A 25,000-nucleotide genomic window follows, 5' to 3' on the forward strand; every position below is an offset into this window, starting at 1 on the left:
AAGAAGGACAATTGTGCAAACCCTTCGTGGCACTCGTGGGGCCATGCAGACCCATAATATTTTACCAAATACCGTGTGCAGTCTAAATTTGACCATTAATTAATTAATTAATTATCACTGAAATTTAATGAGCTTTTAGGAGATGATAGCTTTTTAGGTGTCTGAGGCATTTCTAAAAGCTCATTAAAAAATTCCAACTCGTTTAAGAGATATTTGCATCAAACACCCTTCTGTGTCCGCACGGACCCACGAGTGCCACGGAAGGATATGCATATTTTTTCTTTCTTTGAGAAGCATGGGTCTGCCACGGGCCCCACGAGTGCCACGGAAGGATATGCACATTTTTCCTTCTTTGAGAAGCATGGGTCTGCACGGCCCCACGAATGCGTCCGTGTGTAGTCGATAACGAGTGCCGGCGAAGGTTAATGGCTGAATAACAATGAGTTCCTTTATACGTTGGATTGGGCAAGCCATATATATATATATATATATATATATATATATATATAAATATATCTAGCATCAATAAACCTAAAAATACACTAAGGTCTTTTTCAAAAACAATAGTCTGTTTTAAAAACTTTCAGCAATTTTCAACTTTATAAATCTATACTATAGATACATCAAAAGAAATTTGGTCAGACATGGGATTCAGAAAAAGTGATAATTAAGGAAAAAAAAAGTAGGGTCCAGGGGCAACGCCCCTGGTCGGGGTCTGGGGGCAAAGCCCCCAGAAGCTGAAGGTTTTTAGTATTTTAGACACACAAAAATGGCCCTGAAATGCATATTTCAGCTTAATCATAGCCCCCCCCTCCCTTTCCATGTTTCTCAAATTAATTTTACGCTAAGACTCAAAATAAGGAGGAGAAAGAGAGAGAGAGAGAGAGAGAGAGGCGGGGGGGGGGGGGGGGGGGGTGGTGGCGTGTGACGGTGTGGTTTCAATGTTCTTACCTCGTCGGTGCCAAACGACCCCAGTGACTGATTACACGACTGGGTTTTCAGGATAGTCAGGTGCTTGTTGCTTTTCAAGTGGCTTTTGAGGGCAGTCTTTCCATTGGAACCGTAGTTGATAACATTAACATCGTTGCACAAAGTGCACTAAGTTTTTCCCGGCAAGTTGATTTTAGCAAAAGCATCGCCAACTTTCAGTTTCACGTCTTGTGTCTTCTGGCCTTTCTCGTATTTCCAGCTCAATGATACAACTTCATCGAGCCAGTCGAATCTCCAGAGATTTTTCTTGTACTTCTGCTGGTCAATTTCCCGGGATAGAACGGTTTCGTCTCGCTTTAGCTTCCTCATCATTTTGGCAAGTGGCTCGAAGCGATGTAAAAATGGCGCCGAATCATTCTCATACGGTATGCTTTAGCTTATACTGAATCCCCGATAGCTACGTTGAAACGGTGACTGTAGGAGACAAAGACACAGAGCGCGTTCCCATACGGATCGACCAGCAACAGTCTGACCGTTTTAGGAACCAACCGTTCAAGAATAGTATGGAATGGAGCGTCGCGATCAGCGGACCGGCCGAAAAACTTGGGTCTTTACCTACAACATTTATACCCCAACATTTTCTCAGCGGATTTGCACGAATCTCAAGAATGATCCCTGGAGCCTAAAAATTTACGGAATTCCGTAATTTTACGGAAGAATCCCATGTCTGTTTGGTGCAATTAAACAGGTAACCTAATGGCAAATCATTGTGTAAAACTTTCTTTACAACTTTCTTTCACAAAGTGTACATATTTTTTTTTTTTTTTAGCAATATTGTTTTCGTGGTGCAGTACCTGTGTTTAAAAATAATAAAATACACAGCGGACATAATTTCGCTTTATTTGAATGACTTTCCACTTTACAAAGATTGGTTTAGAATTAGAGCGCAGATTTAAACCAATTTGAAAAAAACAGTTGCTTATACCTTCTACCATGCTTGGTACTTTGAACAAACTTTATGATTGTTTTTGAGGCTTTCATTGTTGCAGCCCAATGCTGCTCAGTGCAAATTAACTTTTTTGAAGGCGAAGTGTCTGCACCCAGACACATCCTTACTCTGAGGTCTCAAAGCAAACCCGCAAATTGAGGCACACCTCCCAACGCCATGCAAGATATTGCAGATTTATTGCACGATTACGTGGCTAGAGCGGATAGGGCAAGTAGCCTAATAAGTTTACAATTTAAAACGAATGCTTCTTTCATTGACAAAAGCAGTAATCATGTGTCAAAACACTGGATCGGCTTTGGAATGCGCTTGTAAATAAAAGTAGACAATGAATTTTTCTTGTGATTCCACTGACCAATCTGCTTGTAGTCTGGACAATCAAGCGTACAAAATATGGCAAAATCGTATGGGTTCACAGGTCTGCTATACACTTCAGGTTTGGGGTGTCCACAAGCTAACTTTTTTTTTACTCGAGCATGTTGGCAACGAACTGGAGAACAACATCTGACCATGTTGATCGGTGGGTGGCCCACTCCGAGGGTCAATGCGCTCCGTTAGTTGCACGAGCTGTTCCTCAGAGAGGGGGCAAGCCGTGGCAGGCACATCCTAACGACTGTCTGGCAAAGGATGGTCCTCGATTATCGATTGAAGGCTTCTCCCTTTCCAGAAGTCCTGTACTGCTGTGGATGTGCTGGCTCGTCTCTCCAGCATCCCCCTGAAGAAGAGCTGCAGGGGAGTTCTGTTGCGCTCTGTCCTCAGGGGTTGGTGGTTCTTCTGTTCCACAATCCACTGTAGGGACCGGTTCAGCCTGGGCAGAAAAACATAGTGGAGGGCCCACAAGTGAATGGGATTGTCCATGTTCAGTATCCCCAGACCACCTTCTGCCTGTGGTGTTCCCATTGCAGTAAACAGGTCATGGTAAGGGTTCACCACATCTTTCCAGACGTCGAGCCAGAGACGCTCGATCCTTTGGTTATGGTCACTGCGGCCTTGCATCGCACTGCCTCTCCCTTCTCCCCTGTGTTCATTCATGAGGGCGACGACATCCAGATTCTCGCCACCATGGTCCATGCGGACTCTTGACGGGAGTCCAAAGCGTTGGGTTCCACCCAAAAACAGATCCCGAACGGTCTCTGACCTGTTGTTTCGGTGGCATGGAGGAAGGTAGTGGCCCGGCTAAAGCCATCGATTGCCCCATGAATCACCATTTTCCACCTGCAATATAACAAACAGAGATCCGTTTCCATATGTGATTTCACCACACAAATTCTGATTAAAGAGTTATTGGGAAATAAGTACAGGTAACATGCTCAGTAAATATTAAAAAGTAATGGTCAAAGTGCTTTTTCATGACCGAGAATCAAGACCATTATTTTTAATATATATCATTGAGAAAAGGTGTGTAACCCATTTAATCCACCTTTCTTCAATTTTGCAAAGAAATAAATCAAGAAAAGCAATTGCTTTATATGACTTTTCTTCGTCATGTCCATAAGCCTTAAGGGTCTTGTAGGTCTTAAAAGGAGGATTCCACTAACTGCTGGGACTCTAAAATTTGATAAAAATAAGCAAAATTTTGGTAATGTCTGCTGGTTAATAACACATACAATTCAGTGAAATTTAATAAAAAATAACTGAGAAAACCGCAATGTAAAGCTTTTACAAACTTGACCCCACTGTGACCCCAAAATGTGACAGGGATCAACCAAACTAGGGTCACGTAGGTAGATGATCAAATCCTTCAAGTGTTCAAAGTTTCAAAGCTCAAGCTTCAAAAACACCTGAGATAACATCAATGTTAAGATATTTTGATTCGAACATGACCCCCTGTGACCCCAAAACTTGACGAAGGTCAATCTTCTTCTTCTTCAGCGTTCGACGATGGCTGTGTCTAGATTCTTTCAGGCCTGGGAATGAGTAAAAGTGGTTTGGGCGTACTGACGGAAAATGTTGCGTTTTAAGCATTTTTAAGGGCACACGGAGGCTCTTTTCTTACACAATTAGAAAAGGACTTCGTCGTAAATACGACGAAAGGCGTATCATTCCCAGGCCTGTTCTTTGGCCCGTGATGTTGACGAAGTGGGCTGTGACGAAGGTCAATCAACCTTATGTCGTCTTCTTCTTCTTATGCGTTCGTGGGCTGAAACTCCCACGTGCACTCGTGGTTTGCACGAGTGGAATTTTACGTGTATGACCGTTTTTACCCCACCATTTAGGCAGCCATACGCCGCTTTCGGAGGAAGCATGCTGGGTATTTTCTTGTTTCTATAACCCACCGAACTCTGACATGGATTACAGGATCTTTTTCGTGCGCACTTGGTCTTGTGCTTGTGTGTACACACGGGGGTGTTCGGACACCGAGGAGAGTCTGCACACAAAGTTGACTCCGAGAAATAAATCTCCCGCCGAACGTGGGGACGAACTCACGCTGACAGCAGGCAACTGGATACAAATCTAGCGCGCTACCGACTGAGCTACATCCCCGCCCACAATCTTATGTCAAGTTGGTACATTATCAAAACCTAGAAGTGTGCGTACTATTAACCCTTACACCGGTGCAATTCTGTAACACATGTTACATAGCCACTGGTGAATTAACAGAGAGAAACATAACAAAAAACAGTCATATAGGTTTTCGCATCAATGGGAGGTAATCGGAACCGACCAAACAGACTGAGCCAATAGCGCGACATATGTCGTGACAACCAGGTGACAGCATACGTAAAGTAGCGCGACATATGTCGCGACAACCAGCCTAAGGGTTAAAGCTCTAGCTAAAAACACATCTGAGATAACATCAACGTTAAGTTTTTATTAAACGAACATGACCCCGCTGTGACCCCAAAATTTGATGAGGGTCAACGAAACTGCGGTCACTTCGTGAAATCATCAAACCCTAAAAGTGTGCAAAGTTTCAGAGGTCTAGCTGTATAAACTTCTGAGATAACAGCTCAACGTTACATTTTTGTCCTTGGACAGACAGACAGCCTGCCCACAGCACACATAATTATTTTGATCAAGTATTATTCACTCAGCCAGTCTACCTGCACAAGCATGTGATTAATCCATGGTTGAAGAGTTCTGTGAAAATTGCGCAATTCTGCAAACTCTTTATAGCAGTTAATTTAATTTCGAATAAAATAAAGTACATAGTTGTTCTGCTAAGACGATAAGGCAAATATTTTTGCGTTCTTTTCATGTTTAAGTATCTCGGGAAAAAAAGTTCTATTTATGAAGTGAAATATAATTGACCTACAGATTACTGTCTTTTTATTTGTACAAATGCAAAATGGGAACAACTCTATTTTCTACACAAAATATGAGAGTTACTTGCCTTGAGACCTTGTGTCTGGTACAACGTAGATTTTGATTTAGAAAACAACCAAACTTATGGATCTTATATTGGATTCTGTGTGTTGAAACCTGAAATGAATAGTGTAAATGCAGTTGAGTATGTATGAGCTCTTTCCTCTTTCGAATATTTGAGCATTCAGAACTTTTCAGTCACCAAGCAGTGACCACACAGTGTGGTTTCTCAACCTATGAGCTATCGAGGATTCAGACTGGTTGCTGGGTGGTTATTTGTTAGGACTAGGTAGCTTGGTATTCACCGAAAAGTATTCCCCCCTCTGCTTATTTCTCTGTTAACTTGAAGGGGTGTTTATTGTTAAAAAAAACACCAAGCAACCAAATTTAAATAACCACCCAGTAGAAATGGTAAGGTATAACCAGAATATGTTTTGTATTCCGTGGGGAAATCATCAATGGACCAGTCTTTCATTACATATCCAGAAAATGACAAAATAAAAAGAAAAGAAAAGAAAATACTTGCACACGACTCACCTTCGTTACCCACCTACCCCTTAGAAGACGCCCTTCCTTTTACGATCCCAAACAAGACATTTTCAAGACCCTGTTTCATAGCTGCCAACCCCTGTGAAGCCCAAAGAGTAGCATTTTGGAACTTTCACCAAATGTCAGAGTTGCAATTGGTGTTTATAAGCGTAGCACTCGCATAATCTTAAATTTGAATCGCAAGCCCGCATTTAAAATGCCATCAAAAACGTTTGTAAGATTCTGAGAGCTCTACGACATTACAACCGTCTAAACATAGTTCAATGTCACACGCTTTCCTTCTTTGCCACTACTAAAGCAAACGTATGCAAGATTGTATGTTACACGCTTTAGGAGCATGGCAAGAACGGATTCAAACTCAAAATCGTCACTCCAAAAAAACATAAAATGCACACACGACTTTTATTTCTCCTGCTGTTATCGTTTCTTCTCTTTACAGATTCTTCAACGCTCAGAATACTGAAAACGGCACCCCAGACGACAGTACTGTTTCCATACGCGAATTTAACTTCCCTTGGAAAGTGGTTCGCTCAGGAGGCCTGTTTGTCTGACACTATAAGGACAGAGTTCTGAACATAGATGACAAAGATTCCGGAATGAACAAACATTTTGCGGATGCAGACACAGAAAGACGTCATGAAGAATGAGATGCTTCAAAAGATACAGACTGTGACGATGACTGTGACGTCATTCCCATATAACGAGACGTCATTCACAGTTGTTCGGCCACTTCCGTCAAAAAGTAGATTTAGACAATCAACGTAATCTCGTGTGGAAGAAAACGTCTGTCACACAACCAAGTCGGAATAGCAGGTATTATTACCTATACACGCAAAGTCTGTCGAATTCTTCGGCAAAAATCGTTGAAAATGATTTGCCCGCATCGGTGTGGAACTTGCACCATAATCTTCACCACCCTTACGTTTCCCCGTTTTTATCCTGTCTCCCTCCAGTTTCCACTTCTAACACCGTCACTGTGCACAGCTTACAACTTAACAAGTGCATTGCATATTCTAATCAAATTCACAATTGGCGCATAGAGTCACCGGAAATGCGAATGCTTGCAATAAAATTCACGATTTGCTAAGCAAGTCACGTGGACAATATCGAGTCATAACGGAGTGGTTCCCAGCCATCGGTACTCGACTAGTTATGCAATGTTCATTGTTGATTGTCAAGCAATAAGTGAACATTTTGCACGCTTGTCATTTTTTTTTTTTAGCGTAGCAGCTCAGGGCTTAGAGTAGCAGCGTAGCAATTCCTGCAAAATCGGAGCATGCTGCGCCAAAATCGTAGCAATTGGCAGGTATGCTGTTCTCTAAGATATTCTGCTCATAACCTCTGTAAGTTTACCCCCATTATAAGACCTTATTATCTCAGGGTTATGTAGGTCTTAAAAGAAAGATTCCAGCGTCATAAAATAAGAGAATTCCTTATCACCCTTATGCCACCTGTATCAATCCACTCAAATTCCATGTTCAAACTGGCACAACCCCCAACATCCTCCCCACCACCGGACACACTCAACATTCACCAAATTTTTAAAAAGGATTTTTTTGTGCCCAGTGTATGTATTTGTAGCTGTACTCACGATATCAACTTGTGGTATCCGTCTAGATGCCAGAGAGCGTTTGGTCCTGATACTTGGTACAGACGACGTCTCGTGGGCCTCAACGCCAAAGCTCTGACAGCTACTCCACCAGGATCAACCCGCGGGATGGCTCCCCGTACTCTGTGCCTTTGTGGAGCGTGTAAGAATACAACTTATTACACTAACGTGACATACCACTCATGTCATAACAATACCATTCACTCTACATTGCATGTGTAAAGAGGTCTTGTCTGACAAGGACCTGATTTTTCACTGCCTCCAATACCGAAACAAGCGTCCTTCTTTGAACACTCGGAAGAATTTTAAGAACGTAAACACCACACCAGTGACATTTCCTTGCTTTGACATAAAAGATTACACGAGGCATTCGGAGAGATCCAGGTTCAATTTTTAAGCTTCTTCAATCTGGGCGCTTCGACAAAGGGACATTTACAGCAATGAACATGCAACAGTATGTACAGGGTCCCCACTGGTTTTTAGAAACAAAATTCCATGACTTTCCCATGAGCCTCAATAACATTTTCCATGACTAGATCCACAGGTCGCCATTTCCGAACACGCAAACTTTTTACATCTTGTCACTGCCAGTTTTGACACTGGCTTGCTTTGCACTGAATTTGAGTCAGTTTCTACGCAGTGTCTCTTTGACAAGCAAGTCAAGCATTTGCTACGCAGTCAGATTATCGGTAATGTTTGCTGGTCCTGTCATTTCACTAAACTGGACCAGCCACTGTTTGTATCCATCTGCACTTTCGTAAATTCCGTTTCATAACCGTCACTAACACTGTGACTTGACGAACTGTCATTTTTTTCACCGCGATACACAGTTCATTGCGAAGATCTTCCTTGGTAATTCGTTCCAATTCCGCATACTTTTTGTTGTCAAGAAACAACTCGAAAGAAAGCTGGCGTGCTAAAGGTTAATTTTTTTTCTTTCTTATTTATGTTAAATTCCATGACTTGAATTGAAATTCCATGACTTGAATTGAAATTCCATGACTTTCCAGGTCTGGAAAATTAAAAATCAAATTCCATGACTTTCCATGACCTGTACGAACCCTGTATGTAGGATAAACAGAATACTACATGGCTTCCTGTTTGATACCAGTTTTACACTAGTGTTTTGAAATATTGTTCGCAGTTTAATATTTAAAAGCACAACTTGAGTAAAACTGGTATTTCATAGGAAACCATATAGTATTCTCTATGTGGACAACAATGTCACAGGCTTACCCACTAAAGTTCTTTAGGAGCTTCTGACATATTTGCCTTAAAAACAACATGCAAAATAACTTGTGGAATCCAAAAGCACCATGTCGCATTAGTGGCCCAATTAGAGCTGCAGACTATTACGCTTTCGATGTAGCATGCTACTTGTAAAACAGAAAATGCTACTTCGTTATACAGACACTCTACAATGTTCATTTGTTCCTGCTGCTGTTTTCTTGTCTGAACACAGTTATTGCAACATTTGTGTCTTGACATATAAACATGTAGGTGCAGTGGATTATAAGATGATGCAATACTTAAAGATAAACACCATTTGCTACACTATAAATTCAAGATTGCTACACATGAAGCTTCATAGGGGCTGACAGCTCTGCATCATACACCAGCACATAAATCTTACTGACTGAGTTGATGTGTATTTACACATTGCACACCTCCCACATTGAAGTAAACAATTGAATATCTTCAGTTAATCGAAGTACACTTAAAGATGAAGTTCTCTCCATAGGAATACTGTGCATCACCCTTGCATGTAAGTGAACTCAAAGTACTATGTGAACAGAACAGAACCAATTCTGGTCTGTTTGCAACCGCATGAACGCAGGAAAGAGATCATTGTCAGATTGAATTACAATTAACATTGACACGCTTCCATTTGAAACTTTTCAGTTGTCATTGTGGATTGACGCCCCGGGCCCCAGATCCTGCGTTTAACTTTATCCTCGACGAACAAAACAACAGGCACCAATTGGGTTGCCGCCTCACCTGTGATTGTGTTGACCAGGTTGGCAACCGAGCCAGACAGGGTAGAATTGCTGGTACCGGTTGTCATCGATCCCGATGTTGAGGCGATGGCCTCACGATCACCCGAAACAGCTTCTTGCAGACGTTGGTTGTCTTTCTGGAGCGAGACAATGGCCACTTGGCAGGTCTCTTGCCGCTCCCCCAGCCTGCGTAGTTCTGCCAATACCGCGGCCAAAGCAGTGGCGCTTTCTTCCCCTCCTGCTGTGGCTGACTCAAACCCACCGGGTTGTCGCTGCGAGGCTGTCTGGTTGCTGGCCCTCGGCCGACCTGCAGCGGCTCGGGTCACTTCGGCTACCCGCCTTGACGCTGCCCTCCTGGGAGGCATATTCCTGTGCATAAAAAACAGGATATGTGAACACAGCCTTATTTGTCAGATTACTGAGAATTACACATAAGCCTTGAACTTGTCTGCTGCTCCTTGCAGGAGTTAACAACTCCTTCACTGTTCAGCCTGTAAAAGGTGTTTAATATCCCATACTTCTGAAGTTGTCACCAGATTTTGGGAGTCTGAAATACAAACCAAAGAAATTGATTAAAATCTGGCCCAAAGTACTTCAAACCAATTGTGTTTTCTGTGTCAAACTCAAATCCTGGCACCCAGTACCCCCACCAAACGAGTTTGGAATCTCTGAGGCTCAATACATTTATGACAAACAGAACACCAACAGGAAATTACATCATGGTTCTCTGAACTGTCACACACCAACATAATACCTGGCTAACAAATCCACATACTAACTAATGTTGGAATCTCTGAGGCCCTATAGCTTAATTTGACAAAAAGAACAACAGCGAACCATGTTTTCTGATTCTCTGAAAAATCAGCCCCACCATGAAATATTACCTAGCCCACGGTACATGTACTTTAACCAAAATAGTGTTTGTAATCTGTGAGGCACCAGCCAACACAAGTGACAACAGTACCTCCACATGAAATATTACCTAGCCCACAGTACCACAATCAAAATAAATTTGGAATCTCCTAGGCAAAATAACAGGTGATTGACAAAACAGTACTTCCACAGGAACCAATATTTCCTGATTCACTGAAATGACAAACACCCGAGGTAATTGACATACAGTACCTCCACAGGAACAAATATTCTGATTCTCTGAATTGACAAACGCTCACATGAAAAGGCATCGTAACACCAACATGTTCATCAGAATCTCACCTGAAAATTATTTCCAAGTACTCTGGAAAAACACTGATCCATACTATCCACCAACACAGAAACATACTGTTGAAACATGTCACGATATCTTGATTTGACAGAACACTCAACAATCGTGTTGATCGAAGAACCATTCCGGATCCACCTTGAACTGGTTTTTAGACAAGGGACATCATCCACAACGAGCCTGTCATAAACTCGAGTTACTTCCCATCTACCGATCTGGTTGACCCCATTTAGAGCCGTCGATTTATGCCACCCACCCGCATCAAACAAGAAAGAAAATGTAAACAATTTGAAGATTCCCTGTTCCTATACCCGTGCTTTGTAAGCTGATCAGTCAAAACGCACAATGCAACCTGACCCGGCTACAACATTATTTAATCACACAAAAACCGACTGTGTTTATCGCCTGACGAAGGGACTTGTACAACCTGGCCTGTCCTGACGTTGCTTGATCTTCTTGATCTTGATATGTTACGCCAACAGGTCCCAAGCTTGGGAATATACGTTTGCTAGATGCACACCATCACCCAGGAAATGACGCTGCAAATTCAGGTAACGTAAACTGTTTTCCAGCGGAAAACATAAAATCATGGTCCCAAAATACAACTCTAGGGGAGTCCACAGTGCCCTGCCGAAGCAACGCATTGACCTCCATAGCTGCGGCGTTGTATGATGGATCGAAACACACACACAGACAGACAGACAGACACACACACACACACACATACACCACGACCCTCGTCTCAATTCCCCCCTCTACGTTAAAATATTTAGTCAAAACTTGACTAAATATAAAAACGGTATTACTTAACTTTAAAATCAGAATCTGTGACTGTGAAACATTGGTCCATTTCTCAGTTGTTTTTCAACAGTTTAAAATTCCTTTTTGAAGCTTTACTATTCTAATATTCAGCACAGAAGAGTTACCTGAAGTACTGTCCCCTGTCCTTTCAGACGAGCTTGTATCATTAAGGACCCAGTAAGCTTGTTGGAAGCAGTAATTGGTTCCACCAACGCATCCAACTCTTGATCAGATATCCTGGAATACACCATGCGTTGTACAGTTTACAAGTAGCATTCCATTTTCCCTGAAAATTGCCAAACACTTTTATTACTTGCGTTGTATCGATAAACGAAGCACAAGTAAGAAACAATAATAAAAGCAAAGAAAATAGCAACACGATATGCAAACATCTAACAAAGCCGAGCAAGCAGAATGACAGGTTTAATGAAAAACAAAGAGGTACTGATTCGGAAACAAGATCGCGATTCTTTCCTTCGCTGCACGACGCAAATCTTCTGTGACCTTTGACCAAACGTAGCTTCCACATTCGATCACCGTGCTCAGCTTAATATTTACAACAGAAAGCCGAGGGGGTGGAATACCGAGATGAACCTACAGAAATGTGCATCCTCAAACCTGACATATTCATCCCAACATTTAATGAACTCCAAAACACAGAAAGTTGCTTTTAGTTTTACACGCCATCTTTGATTGCCACTGCCAGTGGTTATCAAACCGGGACCCGGTACCCGTGTTTCAAAGATCACGCATTGTTTCTTCCATTAAGTCACAAATGAACAAGCAAACAAAACGTTGCTTACCTTCTTAAAACTTCTTCTGGCTCATTACCAGACTGCAACAAATTGACGTCGCAATGGCGGGTCTGATCCAGTGGCGTCACCGGAAGTAGTATCTCCACGAGATTGTCGCTTTGCATGTCGTACATTTTCCGATTCAAGTTCTAATTTATTTCAGCCGCATTTATTAAATGCAGCTGCATTTAAAAATAAATACAGCTGTATTTAAAAATAATTACACCTGTATCTAAAAATAATTACAGGTGTATTTATTTTTAAATACAGCTGTATTTACTATTAAATACAGGTGTAATTATTTTTAAATACAGCTGTATTTATTTTTAAATGCAGCTGTATTTAAAAATAATTACACCTGTATTTAATAATAAATACAGCTGTATATATTTTTAAATACAGGTGTAATTATTTTTAAATACAGCTGTATTTATGATTAAATACAGCTGTATTTATCATTAAATACAGCTGTATTTATTTTAAATTACAGCTGTAATAGTTATGAGCCAAACGGCTTTCCATAACCGAGGAGAGTCTGCACACAAAGTTGACTCTGAGAAATAAATCTCTCGCCGAACGTGTCGACGAACTCACGCTGACAGCGGCCAACTGGATACAAATCCAGCGCGCTACCGACTGAGCTACATCCCCGCCCGAACATAGAGAATACTACATGGCTTGCTGTGTCGTACCAGATTTACACGAGTTGTTTTTTTAAATATTGAACTGCGAGCGAAAGCGAGCTGTTCACTATTTGAAAAAGCAACGAGTGTAAATCTGGTACGACACAGCAAGCCATGTAGTATTCTGTTTATCCTACATACTGTACTTACGTGTATTTTACTGAATGTCCTGCAGTCGAGGCAGATTAATTGAAGACGCTTGTTTTGGAACCTCGATCTCTTCTAAAGCCTCGTGCAATCTATTACGTCAAAGCAAAGAAACGTCACTCTGAAAGTGTGGCGTGACGTGTTAGTTCTAAAGATTCATCGAGGGTAATTAGCGAGCGCAATTTTTGTTTCTATAATGACGTTTGTCTCGGTGACTTTGGCATCATAAGCAGTGGAAAAACAAGTCCCTGCCAGACTTGCTTGACATGACCTCATTTACATGATATACACACGTGTGATTTGAACGATTATTATCTCATGGGTGTCTCTCTCACGTATGTAGGATAAAGCAATTTCGTTTTATTGAAAAAAATGAATAAAAAAACTTGAGGAAGAAGAAGAAACAGTGTTTCGGAGAACCTACACCCCCCCCCCCCCCCTAATAATAATGAAAACCAGCAGAATCAACAGCAACAATACAAAACAGATAAAAACACACCAAAAATACAAAAAGCAAGCAGATGAACGTAAACAAACACATAATTATGAAGTATAATCCTTGTTTATCAAAAACACTTGACCCTTTTTGCAAAACTTGTCAGGTAAATAAAACTGAAACGTTCTGACATCAGATACATTATTTATATATATGTTTGTTTTGAAAGTTTATTGATGAATTGTGATCATGAATCGCCTTGATAATGTTTTAAAACCGGGCAGTATAAAGTAGCGCAGGCAGAGAGAGCGATAGAGAGAGTACGGCCGAACCGAGACTTGCTTTGCAAGGGAAGTAACTGGGGTGAGGTAAGCAGAAGATAATGCGGGATCTTGAAGGGGGACGCCATTTTGCTGGAGCGCTTTCTTGTCGCCTCTTCCTCAATCATGTCGCCGCGTTTCTGTGATGTAGTTGGTGTGAGACAGTTCATTGACAGATGTGTGACTGGATAACTGACACACCGTTTAATTCGGTAAGTCTATCGTCTTTTCTTCATATTTTGTGGCGATGATGAAACCGCTTGAGGCTTTGTTGTTTTCTTCAGTCGACCTCCCCCATTCTACTCGTGTTCAGTTGTGATCGGATGCACGTTGAGTCTAAAGCCCTAAGTTGTGTATTGGTCGCCAGATTTGTGTGCTCATGTCTCGACGTTGAAAATGTTTTCGCAGTACTGGACTGTTGTGCTTTTCGTGTTCAATTCATTGTTAGTTACAGGGAGGAAGTGGGAATATCCGGTTGCTCGGCGTGTACGTTTCCATGGTAATATGAAGCCACCGCAGGCTCGCACTTCATTTCGGTCTGTTTCCGCCCTCGTCGTCGCCTCGATATTTGGAGTTATCCATGTTTTAAAGTTGCCATATCATTACGAAAGGATCCACAGACACGTGTAAATTACAGCATTAAATTAAAGGCTAATTTATCTGCTTTTCTTCATTTAAATTTCACGGTTCGATGTAATTTTGACTCTAAAAACACACGAAAACTTCAACAGTGTGGACTGATATATTTAAAGTTCTTCGGTTTATCACAACGTTATGTACCCACTTTCTTCTTGAAAACAGGTTTTTTTCGGAACAAGTGCTGTGATATCGTTTTTTGTTTGTTATTGTTTTTATGAATATGATTAAATGGATGATGTGGGCAATGGTTGCCGTTGTTGCAGAACGAATTTAGAAAGGACTGAATATTTTGTAAATTAATTTAGTTGGGGCGGACTATTGTTTTGTGTTATGGTTCCAGGTCATTTATAAAATCAAATGTGTGTACTGTATCATGAAGCTGCAATGGAGGGGTGAGGGGCATGCAGGAAGTCTCAATCACCCTTTGCCGCTCACCTGGGCAGATAGGAATGTCATGGACCTTATCCCCCCCCCCCCTCTCCCTCCTTCCTCCACTCCATCTTTAGCTGTTTTCCCCCCTACTGTGACGTGCGAGATAGCCCCACACAGGATTAGGTGAGGTCCAAGATAGCCGCACACCGACTGACACAGGTTGCTTTGCAGAGAACTTTGGCGGCAATTTATGTTATAATACCGAATGTATACTTATTTTGATGTTGTTGTTGTTGTCACAACTACCACACTTCTTAACCTGTTTAAACTTTGCATGGTTTCTTGTAGTTTCTTGTTACAAAAAAAGTTTGATATTTATTTTGCGATTTTATTAATTCATTGATTCAAGTCTATGCTATAATGGTTAAAATCAAAGTGTTTCGAACAGCATATTAATGTTAAATGTACTCAGTGTAATGTCTTACGGTACCTCATGAAATAATTACCATGTTGTTGATTTTGTGAAATAGGCCACAGTTTAATTGTTTGGCTTTTTTATGCATGTTTCAATAATTATCAGTCACCCTGCTGATTTCATGAAACAGGCTAGAAAATTGCATACAGGTGTTACATATAACTCATCCATCAGTATCAAAGCACAAACATCTGCAGTCTTGGCTGATCCTGCGTAGACAATATTTCTCTTGCCAGACTTTTGTCAGGTGTACCCCCATACACCTTTCATGCAGATATGTTTCTTTGTACGGTGGAATCCCCCTTTTAAGACCTAAACAAATATTAGAAAAATGGGTCTTAAAAAGGAGGGAGTCTTAGAATGGGGGTGATTTTACAGAGGTTAAGAACAGAAAGTCTGAGAAAACAGGGTCTTAAAAGGTGGGAGTCTGAAATTGGGGGTCTTAAAAGGGAGCTCCACTGTAGCACATCCATCAGTATCAAAGCACAAACATCTACAGTCGTGGCTGATCCTGCCTTGACAATATTTCTCTTGCCAGAACACCTTTCATGCAGATAACTTGCTTTGTGCTTGCAAAGTGTGAAAAATCTAGCGCCATTCCTGCAATACTATATATTGCAAAGTGACACAGAGGTATGCGGCTCTATCGCTTGATAAGCCTCAAAGCCTTTTGTTGCAATGTGTACTTTGGTCTTCACTGTGACAGTGACCTGTCTGTGTGGTTGTAAGTCAGAATCTTAAATCTTCTCCCTGAAGAGTTATGTCTTCTCTCTGTTTTCCGTTCCTCTTCTCTCAGATTTTGTTCCAGAGGTGAAATAGTAAAAACTGGGGCACACTGGATTTTTTCCTTGGGAATGATTTTGTTTTACTGTTGCAATCTGATGTGTTTGTGTTTGTGTGTGTGAGTATGTAACAGTCGTTATGTGTGTGTGTGTGTGTAACAGTCATTATGTGTGTGTGTGTGCGTGATGTGTGAGTGTTGTGTTTGTTGTTGGTCGAACCAAAGTTCTGAAAAGGTATTAAGTTTTGCTTTTCTTTTCTCCTCATTGTTTTCTCATGCATACTGATCAGAATACATTTCCCACACACATACACCCCGCACTTCTGTGGTCCTTGAAACCCTTTTTGTCTGCCTCAGTTACTGCAAGCACAATTGCCCCTGATATCTTTTTGCAATGCATATTCACAGAACTGTAACAGCAGAATGGCATATTGTACCTAAAGTATTCTGTTGTTCTTGGCTCGTCTTTGAAAAGAAGGAAACAATATTGCTTTACATTTGTTTTCTTGTCAGAAGATCTTGGCAATTTGATTTGAACTGTAAGCAATAGTGCTATGATGTTTGAAAGTTTCATTATTCTGGTTTGAAAATATTTGTGTCATTTTTTCCAGTCACAGTCAGTGCTAATTAAATAAAGAGACAATCTGGGTAATTAATTTTGTGCATTTTCAAAAAGCTTTTGAATATTGCTTTTGTAATGTACATTAATACTAATAAGATCAGAAAAAAAACTTGCTTATTTGAAGAACACAACGGTAATTCTGGTAAGCATTCCTTTACCCATTCTTGTGTTTTGATTTACAAAAGTAATTATCTCATTCAAGCACCATTGTCAGTTTCCGTCTTAGTCTCAGAAGGTAACTGCTATAAAATGTAGCATTTACTACACACAACCTCTGTTTATTGATCTTGCATCAAAGAGCACAGAAACATGGTTTCATTGATAGCGGAACAACTTAGCAGCCATAAATAGGGGTAAAGATGCCGCTGCGACACTCTTCGTTTCCCATTATTCCGCTGTAAAGCGGTAAACAGACCTCTTCATCGCGAACTGAGGTTCCGGGCAAGTGCCATAAATGAGTCATACTCGCCAAAGTTGTTAGTGAAGACCACTTTAAGCTTTAAAGGAGATGTCCTATACTCAATTTCTTTTTTGTGGACTGTGAGAATTAATGTGTTCAGCCAGTAAGATCACACCCCTTGTAAGACATTCAAAACTCTGAGAAAATTAGGTCTTAAAATGGAGGTAAATTTACAGTGGCTGTGGAATGTTGGCGTAATTCAATTTTTGGGCGATTTTGATATTTTTGTGCTTAAGACTTAAATAATCATTTTCCATGAAAAATAGTCTCTTAAATACGATCGACAATACATGATGTAACATTCTTTTATCTTTCTATCTCTAACAGAAACGAATATTAATACTACAGTATTTCATAATAAAAATAATCAGTTTTGTCCTCCTGAAAAGCTGTTTAAGAACGAATTACGCCAAAATGTATTCCTTGTACAGTGAAGCCCCCCCTTAAAGACCTCCCAGAAAACGAGAAATTGAGGTCTTAAAAATGGGGTAAATTTTACAGACGTTATGAACACAATCATCTGAGAAAAGGGCGGGGATGTAGCTCAGTCGGTAGCGCGCTGGATTTGTATCCAGTTGGCCGCTGTCAGCGTGAGTTCGTCCCCACATTCGGCGAGAGATTTATTTCTCAGAGTCAACTTTGTGTGCAGACTCTCCTTGGTGTCCGAACACCCCCGTGTGTACACGCAAGCACAAGACCAAGTGCGCACGAAAAAGATCCTGTAATCCATGTCAGAGTTCGGTGGGTTATAGAAACACGAAAATACCCAGCATGCTTCCTCCGAAAGCGGCGTATGGCTGCCTAAATGGCGGGGTAAAAACGGTCATACACGTAAAAGCCGTGGGAGTTTCAGCCCATGAACGAACAAACAAACAAATCTGAGAAAAAATGGTCTTAAATGGGATGGAGACTACAATCGTAGGGAGGGGGGTCTTTAAAGCGGAGTTCCACTGTATACAATTCGACTCTAGCTCTTTTTTTTTTTTTTTTTTTTTTTTTTTTTTTAGGAGATCAGACATTGTTAATCACACATGTGCGTGCGTTTTTTTAATTTTTTTATTTATATATATCGGAAGTTTAAAAAAAAATTGTTTACATTTTTTATTATCATTTTAATTCTTATTAAGTTATTATTGTTTTCCTTCAGTCTCACTCTTTCTCTCAGCTTCACACTCAATGGACAGTAAACAGATCATGGAAAAAATTTTTAAAATTTTTTAAATTTTATTTACATTTACCCTCTCTCTCTCTCCTCTCTCTCTCTCTCTCTCTCTCTCTCTCTCTCTCTCTCTCTCTCTGTCTCTCTTTCTCACACTTGTCCACACAACATCTCTCTCTCTCTCTCTCTCTCTCTCTCTCTCTCTCTCTCTCTCTCTCTCTCTCTCTCTCACTCTCACTCACTCCCTAGTCTGTCTTTCTCTGCATCCACTTTCTTTCTCTTCGACTTGTCTGTTTTTTTCTGAATTCGACTCTTGCTCTGTTTGCGGTAGTTGTTCTCTGAAATGCCATTGTTGTCGAAGTTGTGTTCTGTGATATTTTCAGAGGAATCCTTTCTGACTTTTGCTTACAAGTATAGTCTGCATGGTTGAGTAGCTGTTGTTAATGCTGGTTCATTTTTAGTTCAGAAAAAAAAGAGAGAAGTCTTTTCTAAAATAAAAATATAACTGCAGTTAAACCTGTCAAAAACGACTATCAAAGGGACCGACCTAAAGTGGTTGTTATCTAGACAGATAGTTGCTGTGGAAATGTGAATTATATTTAGAGAAAACAATCCGTCCATAATTGTTAGAGTTACTATGGAAATGGGAATTACATAAAGAGGAAAAAAACACATGGGGGATCATTTGGGGTGGCTATTATGAGCCGGTGGTCGTTAGGCCAAAAAAAAAAAGGTCTGTTTACGGTAACACAGGCCAAAAAAATAGGGTCGGTAGGTCGGGATTTTTATTTGTTTTTTTTCCTCCTAAAAACCATATTTTTTACGTTATTTTGCACCAAAAAAAAAAAAAAGATTTTTTTTTTTTTTCTCCCCCAAATGCCAAAAAAAAGTCTAGGGTCGCGCGAAAAAAATAGGGTCGGTCGGGTTACCGTAAACAGACTATATTTTTTTTTTGCCTTATCAAAAGGTGGTCACCAGGACAGGTTCGACTGTATTTCCCAAATGTGTCAGGTATTTACCCTATTCTTTCCATGTTGTTGTGTCAGGTATTTACCCTATTCTTTCCATGTTGTTGTGTCAGGTATTTACCCTATTCTTTCCATGTTGTTGTGTCAGGTATTTACCCTATTCTTTCCATGTTGTTGTGTCAGGTATTTACCCTATTCTTTCCATGTTGTTGTGTCAGGTATTTACCCTATTCTTTCCATGTTGTTGTGTCTTGGGAAATGCTGTACCTTGAAATCAAATATTCGTTTGATAGTTGTTGCATGTCCTTAAGGTGGGTGCGTAGGGAATGGAGGGGGGGGGGGGGGAGGGGGGGTGACAAGAAAAGACTTGTACAGGTAACTCAGATTGCTCCTAGTGACTGTGAGTGGGGCATACAGTATTTTCTACCACTACAATATTTGCTGATTTGTTAACACCACTTGATCCGCTCTTGGCTGTCATGTCAAGATTGTATTGGTCTTCTTAAAGGAACATTTATCCACACCTTAAAAATCATTATTTTAAAGAACAATGGACCAGTTTGTCTTTCAAGGTCAAGACTTGCTTTCCTTTCTGCTCATACATTTGGAAAAGAAGTTGAAACAACAGAAAGCCAGAAGACGGCAATTGAAAATAATCAGAAAAACTTTGTATTGTGGTTATACTGTTAAAAACAGGAAATAAAAGGAGCAAGTACAAGAGCTTTGATGAAGACTTACTTCGATCATAAATGTTTTTGAAGCAAGAGACTTATGGTGCCGTTATGAACAGCGCTCGTTTTAGCCTCTGTAGTTGTAAGGGCCTTAAAATATCCAAGAATAAAGCAATCAAAGTTTCTCCTAGGTTGCATTTTCAGCTGGAGTAACCGACGGAGAACGGTTAATTTACCCTCTGTATTTGTAAAGGCCTTAAAATGTCCAAGAATAAAGCAATTAAAGGTTCTTCCAGGTAAGTTTTGGCCTCGAATTACCGACGACAGAGAGAAAAGCACAGGAGATCTCCGCATTTCAGGGTAAATATTGCAGTAAGTTGTAATAAGAAATGGCAGCCAAAGGCTGGTTTGAGAATTCAGGGTAAATATAGCAGTAATTAGTAATAAGAAATGGCAGTCAAAGGCTGGTTTGGGAATTCAGGGTAGATATAGCAGTAAGTAGTAATAAAAAAATGGCAGACAAAGGCTGGTTTGGGAATTCAGGGTAGATATAGCAGTAAGTAGTAAAACGAAATGGCAGTCAAAGGCTGGTTTGGGAATTCAGGGTAAATATAGCAGTAATTAGTAATAGAAATGACAGTCAAAGGCTTGTGTGGGAATTCAGGGTAAATATAGCAGTAAGTAGTAATAAGAAATGGCAGTCAAAGGCTGGTTTGGGAATTCAGGGTAAATGTAGCAGTAAGTAGTAATAAGAAATGACTGTCAAAGGCTGGTTTGGGAATTCAGGGTAAATGTAGTAGTAATAAGAAATGACTGTCAAAGGCTGGTTTGGGAATGAATGGGCTGGGGATAGCGGAGTATGGTGCTGGTGCTTTGTTTTTAAGGGTAGGGGCAAAGGGAATTAAACAGAACAGGGGAACAGAGTGGATGAGAGAGAGAGAGGGAGTGAAGGAGAAAGAGAGAGGGGGTGGAGCGGTGGGTGTAAGTAGGTTGCAGGCGAATGGGTTTGTCACACCTGATTGGGCTGCGTGCAGTAATACCCAGGTAGGCTGAACAGTCGAGTCAATATTAGCTTAACGGACTGGCACCCTACGGCCCGTGCACCAGTCTACTCACAATGTCAGTCGGTACCCCGCCCCGCGGCGGCCACTTTAGACCTGCACAAATATTAAGAAATAAAATCTTTAAACTAAGTTAAAAGACAATGACTATTTTTTTTTCTTTTCCTTTTCTTTGTTTAAAAGGAGGTAAATTAAAAGTATTTATGAAGTGATCATCTGAGACTGAAATTAAGGTCTTAATAATAAAAACAAGAGGCGAAGCCTTCAAGGCTCACGTAAGAAATCGACAAACAGTAACACAAACTCAATCACTCCGTCACACATACACACACACACAGTAAGTATAGGTGACACGGTTCAAGAGTGCGAGACACTAGATCTAGATCTGTCTGTCTGTAGCCTATTTACGGGGACACGACTGCCAGATGGCCAGATCGACCAGTCACCTGTTTTTACCCCCCCCCCCCCCCCAAAAAAAAACAAAAAAACACACAAAAAAACCACCACCCGTTTTCTTTGGATACACACTTTAACTACATACGTGCCGACGAAATGTTGATCATTGCTTCAATACTTTGAAGCTGTTGCTTGAATAATAACCAGGTAAAATTAGTATTTCGGTGTTCAGTCAAATGTTAAAGTTTCTACCACAGACATACATACATACGCACGCACGCACGCACGCACAGACAGACAAAAGTTAGCATCGCATAGGCTACACTTACGTGAGCCAAAAAGCAGAATCAGCGAAAACGAAATACCACTTTGAATCATGTTTTGACTTCTCAGCGCTCAGTGCCAGGCACTTGAAGAAACTGAACTGGTTCGTTCGCCTGTGCTTAGCACAACAGCCGAATTTCAATACCAAGAAAAGGTAAACATTCAAAAGTCAAAAGAGGTTCTTGTAGCACACACCTAACTGATCAACGTTACAAAAGGCCAGAAGCCAGGGCGCTGTTTTTCCAGATCGGATGAAGACAGAGAGTAAGCCTTCGGGGCATGAGGCAGTAGTGGGTGGAACCAATCTCCTAGCACCAGAAGGAACAAGAAAATTGGTTGATTAAAATCAACATGGCCGAAGCAATGTTTTCATAAAAGAAGCGGTATTGTACGGGCACATGTTGAATTTGGGTTACATGACTGTGTTGCAGAGTATTTGAAAATCCGTAGGCATAAAAACATGCAAAGAAGAGTGATAGGTCCCTATCACTTGTTCGCCATGTTTTGCTATCGGAATGTGTATTGATTATCATTTCAAGAACGTGTCCATAAGCAATCTGCTTGTTAACGTTCTTAATGTTGTTATTGTTTGAAACGTGTGAATGAGAAATTGAATAAAACACGCTTAAACCATAGGTCCCTGTTGTGAATATAGTCAAGTGGATAAATTGATTACTTATGTTTCACACTAGTTTTGCTGTTAGAGAGAGGAGACGGTTTGGCGGTCATGGGTTGTAGGTTATGCAACTTTAAGAGCAAGGCGCATGGTGCATGTTCTTGTGATCGTTTTGATGAAACACAAATACAATGTAAATTTTGTTTTTGATGTTTGGTCTTCGTTGTGGTGGTTGTAAGATTGTGATGTGTTTAACCAACGAGATACAATGCTATTTGGGACATGGTAATAATTGGTTGCCGGTATGGACGATATTCTGTGCTGTTACGGTTTGAGATTGTTGGCAGGGGTGAGCAAAAGTGTGACCGACTCAGCGCAGAGATGATCGAAGAGATTGTTTCGTAGTCTATTAGTGTTGTGACGAGCGTTGGCTAATGGTAACGAGTACATATGTGTGTAGTTGTGGTGTGTGTGTGTTTGCGCGTTGGTTGGGATTATGGGTGTAATTTGTAAAACAGATGTGACAGTAATAATGGAGTTCACATTGAGGTTAGTTTGAAATGGAACACACGCAAGTTTTTGAAAAAACAATATCAAATTTTGAACCATGAGATCTTTATTAAATAATAAACTGAACATCAGCAAAACATCAAAGCAATTATTAATAAGGTTTGAAAAGCTTGACTTACTTACTATGTTAAATAGTGGATTGAAGGCTGAAAACCTCATTTACAAATTACAACTGAGATGGGGAGGGGGGGGGTGGGGGAGGGGGGAGTGCTGAAAGTGTAGATGAGAATACAAAAAAATGCTGAGTGACAACAGGGAGGTTAAGATACAATGAAGTTTTTTTTGCAAGGAGATATCACTGTTTGAGACTTAATATACTGTTCAAAAAAAGAAACGCATAGTTGCTACTTGCCAAATTTGTTTTATTTTTCGAAAAAATTAACAGAAAATCCAATATTTAGATTATTTGTTTGAAATTTGGTATGGACACAGTTGAATGCACACACAGTTCATTTGCATCTTCAAATCAATCAGTCAATCAATACGATTGGGTGCCGAGGCTGTCAAGTCAGTAGGGGGTGTGACTGCCTTGAGCAGCAACAACTACCCGGCACCTTCTGGGCATGGACTGGATCAGATGCCGGATATCTTGCTGTGGGATGGTGTCTCACTCATCCTGAAGTGCCTGCAATAGATCGCGGTGATTTGCCGGCGCTTCTTCTCGCCTGCGCACACGTCTGTCCAATTCATCCCGGAGGTGTTCTATCGGGTTCATGGCTGGCGACATGGATGGCCAGGGAAGCACCTGGACATGGTGGTCGGTGAGGAACTGGGTGGTGAGTCGTGCTGTGTGCGGGCGAGCGTTGTCCTGCTGGAATATGGCATCCTGGTCAGCCAGAAGAGGAAGGGCGTGTGGGCGCAGAATTTCCTCCACGTATCGCTGGGCAGTTATGCGCCCTTGGACGTGCACCAGGGTGCTCCTTCCAGCGGTATTGATCGCCCCCCACACCATGACGCCTCCACCACCATGAACGGGTGCCTCATCCACACAGTTGGGCGCGTAACGTTCGTTTACTCTCCGGTAGACCCTCCTCCGACCATCATGTCGCTGGAGCAGGAAGTAGGACTCGTCGCTGAACCACACGTGTCTCCAGTGATTCCGGACGGTCCAGTGAAGGTGCTGGTTGCCCCCCTGCACTCGGTTCTGGCGATGGCGGCGGGTGAGGACAGCTCCTCTGTGAGGTCTGCGAGCTCTCAAACCAGCTTCATGCAGGCGGTTCCGCACGGTCTGGTCCGATAATCGGTGTGGCCCGGGGAGAGCCTGGACAGAAGATGAGGCCGACAGGAAACGATTCCGGAGGTGGCGGAGCCGTAAGAAGCGGTCGTGAGCAGCAGTTGTCGCCCTTGGTCTTCCCGCTCGTGGCAAGTCAGCAACGGAGCCAGTGGCTTGAAACCTGACCCACAGTCTACTGATGGTGCTCTGGGACACGTGGAAGTGCCTGGCGATTGCACTTTGACTTTGGCCTGCTTGTAAACGACCCAATGCAATTTGGCGGTCTTCTCTGCTCAATCGGGCCATCTTTCGTCGCTGAATTGTCGTCTGATTTCTTTGTGGCGAACAATCCGCTTTTATGGGTTTTGGAAGACATGGTGAGAGCTCAATATTCCCCGAGTTTCACGAGATTACACTGAAGCATGACGAGTGGTCATGCCAAATGAGCAATTTTGACATTGTAGCCACTGATAACGCATGCGTCACGTGCAGAGCTCACTTGTGGCAATGGACGAAAGGTCGACGACCAGATAAACATTTTCTGCAGTTTGGTGGATATCCTTGTAGCCATATAACTAAATTAACCAAATATTACAAGCTATGCGTTTCTTTTTTTGAACAGTATATTTTACATTTTATGAATAAGAGTTTTGGATCTGTTTGAATAACTCGACCCCTCAATAAATAGTAGAGCATAATGCAATTTCATGTTGGCATCTTCCCCGCTGAAAGCTATAACCCAAAGACTGAAGACCAAAGTGCTTTACCCCACTTCTGACCCGAATCACCCCCCTCCTGCTTGGTACACGTGCACTCAAGTTAACCTCTGCTTTGACCTGCGTGCCAGGAGTCGGATGAGAGAGAGAGACACAC

General features: G+C 41.4%; 3 protein-coding genes across 7 annotated transcripts in view; 2 read left to right on the forward strand and 1 right to left on the reverse strand.

The window, feature by feature from the left end:
• Window positions 1–25,000, forward strand: part of LOC138967531 (tax1-binding protein 3 homolog) — a 263,615-nt gene that overhangs the window by 60,992 nt on the left and 177,623 nt on the right. The window lies entirely within an intron of this gene.
• On the reverse strand, window positions 353–12,432 carry LOC138967520 (uncharacterized). 5 transcript variants are annotated; one of them, XM_070340087.1, is made up of 5 exons: window positions 12,224–12,430; window positions 10,613–11,657; window positions 9,399–9,766; window positions 7,383–7,529; window positions 354–3,151 (listed from the first exon to the last, which is right to left on the reverse strand). In XM_070340087.1, the coding sequence occupies exons 2-4, from the start codon at window positions 10,744–10,746 to the stop codon at window positions 7,483–7,485; spliced, it is 549 nt and encodes a 182-aa protein (XP_070196188.1). In that variant the 5' UTR covers window positions 10,747–11,657; window positions 12,224–12,430; the 3' UTR covers window positions 354–3,151; window positions 7,383–7,482. The 5 variants fall into 5 exon arrangements, with proteins under 5 accessions (XP_070196189.1, XP_070196188.1, XP_070196184.1 ...); XM_070340083.1 differs by having other exon boundaries at window positions 10,613–11,706; XM_070340086.1 differs by lacking the exon at window positions 354–3,151 and adding an exon at window positions 4,990–5,359 and having other exon boundaries at window positions 10,613–11,706.
• The window catches only part of LOC138965905 (hybrid signal transduction histidine kinase G-like), a gene marked incomplete at its 3' end in the record, with an annotated part of 17,919 nt that continues 6,622 nt past the window's right edge, over window positions 13,704–25,000 (forward strand). Inside the window, 1 exon segment of the mRNA XM_070337987.1 lies at window positions 13,704–14,012.

Source organism: Littorina saxatilis, linkage group LG5 (genome assembly GCF_037325665.1).
Source record: "Littorina saxatilis isolate snail1 linkage group LG5, US_GU_Lsax_2.0, whole genome shotgun sequence".
Lineage (NCBI taxonomy): Eukaryota > Metazoa > Mollusca > Gastropoda > Littorinimorpha > Littorinidae > Littorina > Littorina saxatilis.

Coding starts and splice junctions, on each gene's coding strand:
- LOC138967520 (XM_070340087.1), bottom strand. CDS start 10,746: ATGGTTCTTCGATCAACACGATTGTTGAGTGTTCTGTCAAATCAAGAT. Junction 9,767..10,612: donor TACTTGGAAATAATTTTCAG/GTGAGATTCTGA, acceptor TTTTATGCACAG/GAATATGCCTCCCAGGAGGG. Junction 7,530..9,398: donor CCTGGTCAACACAATCACAG/GTGAGGCGGCAA, acceptor CGCTCCACAAAG/GCACAGAGTACGGGGAGCCA.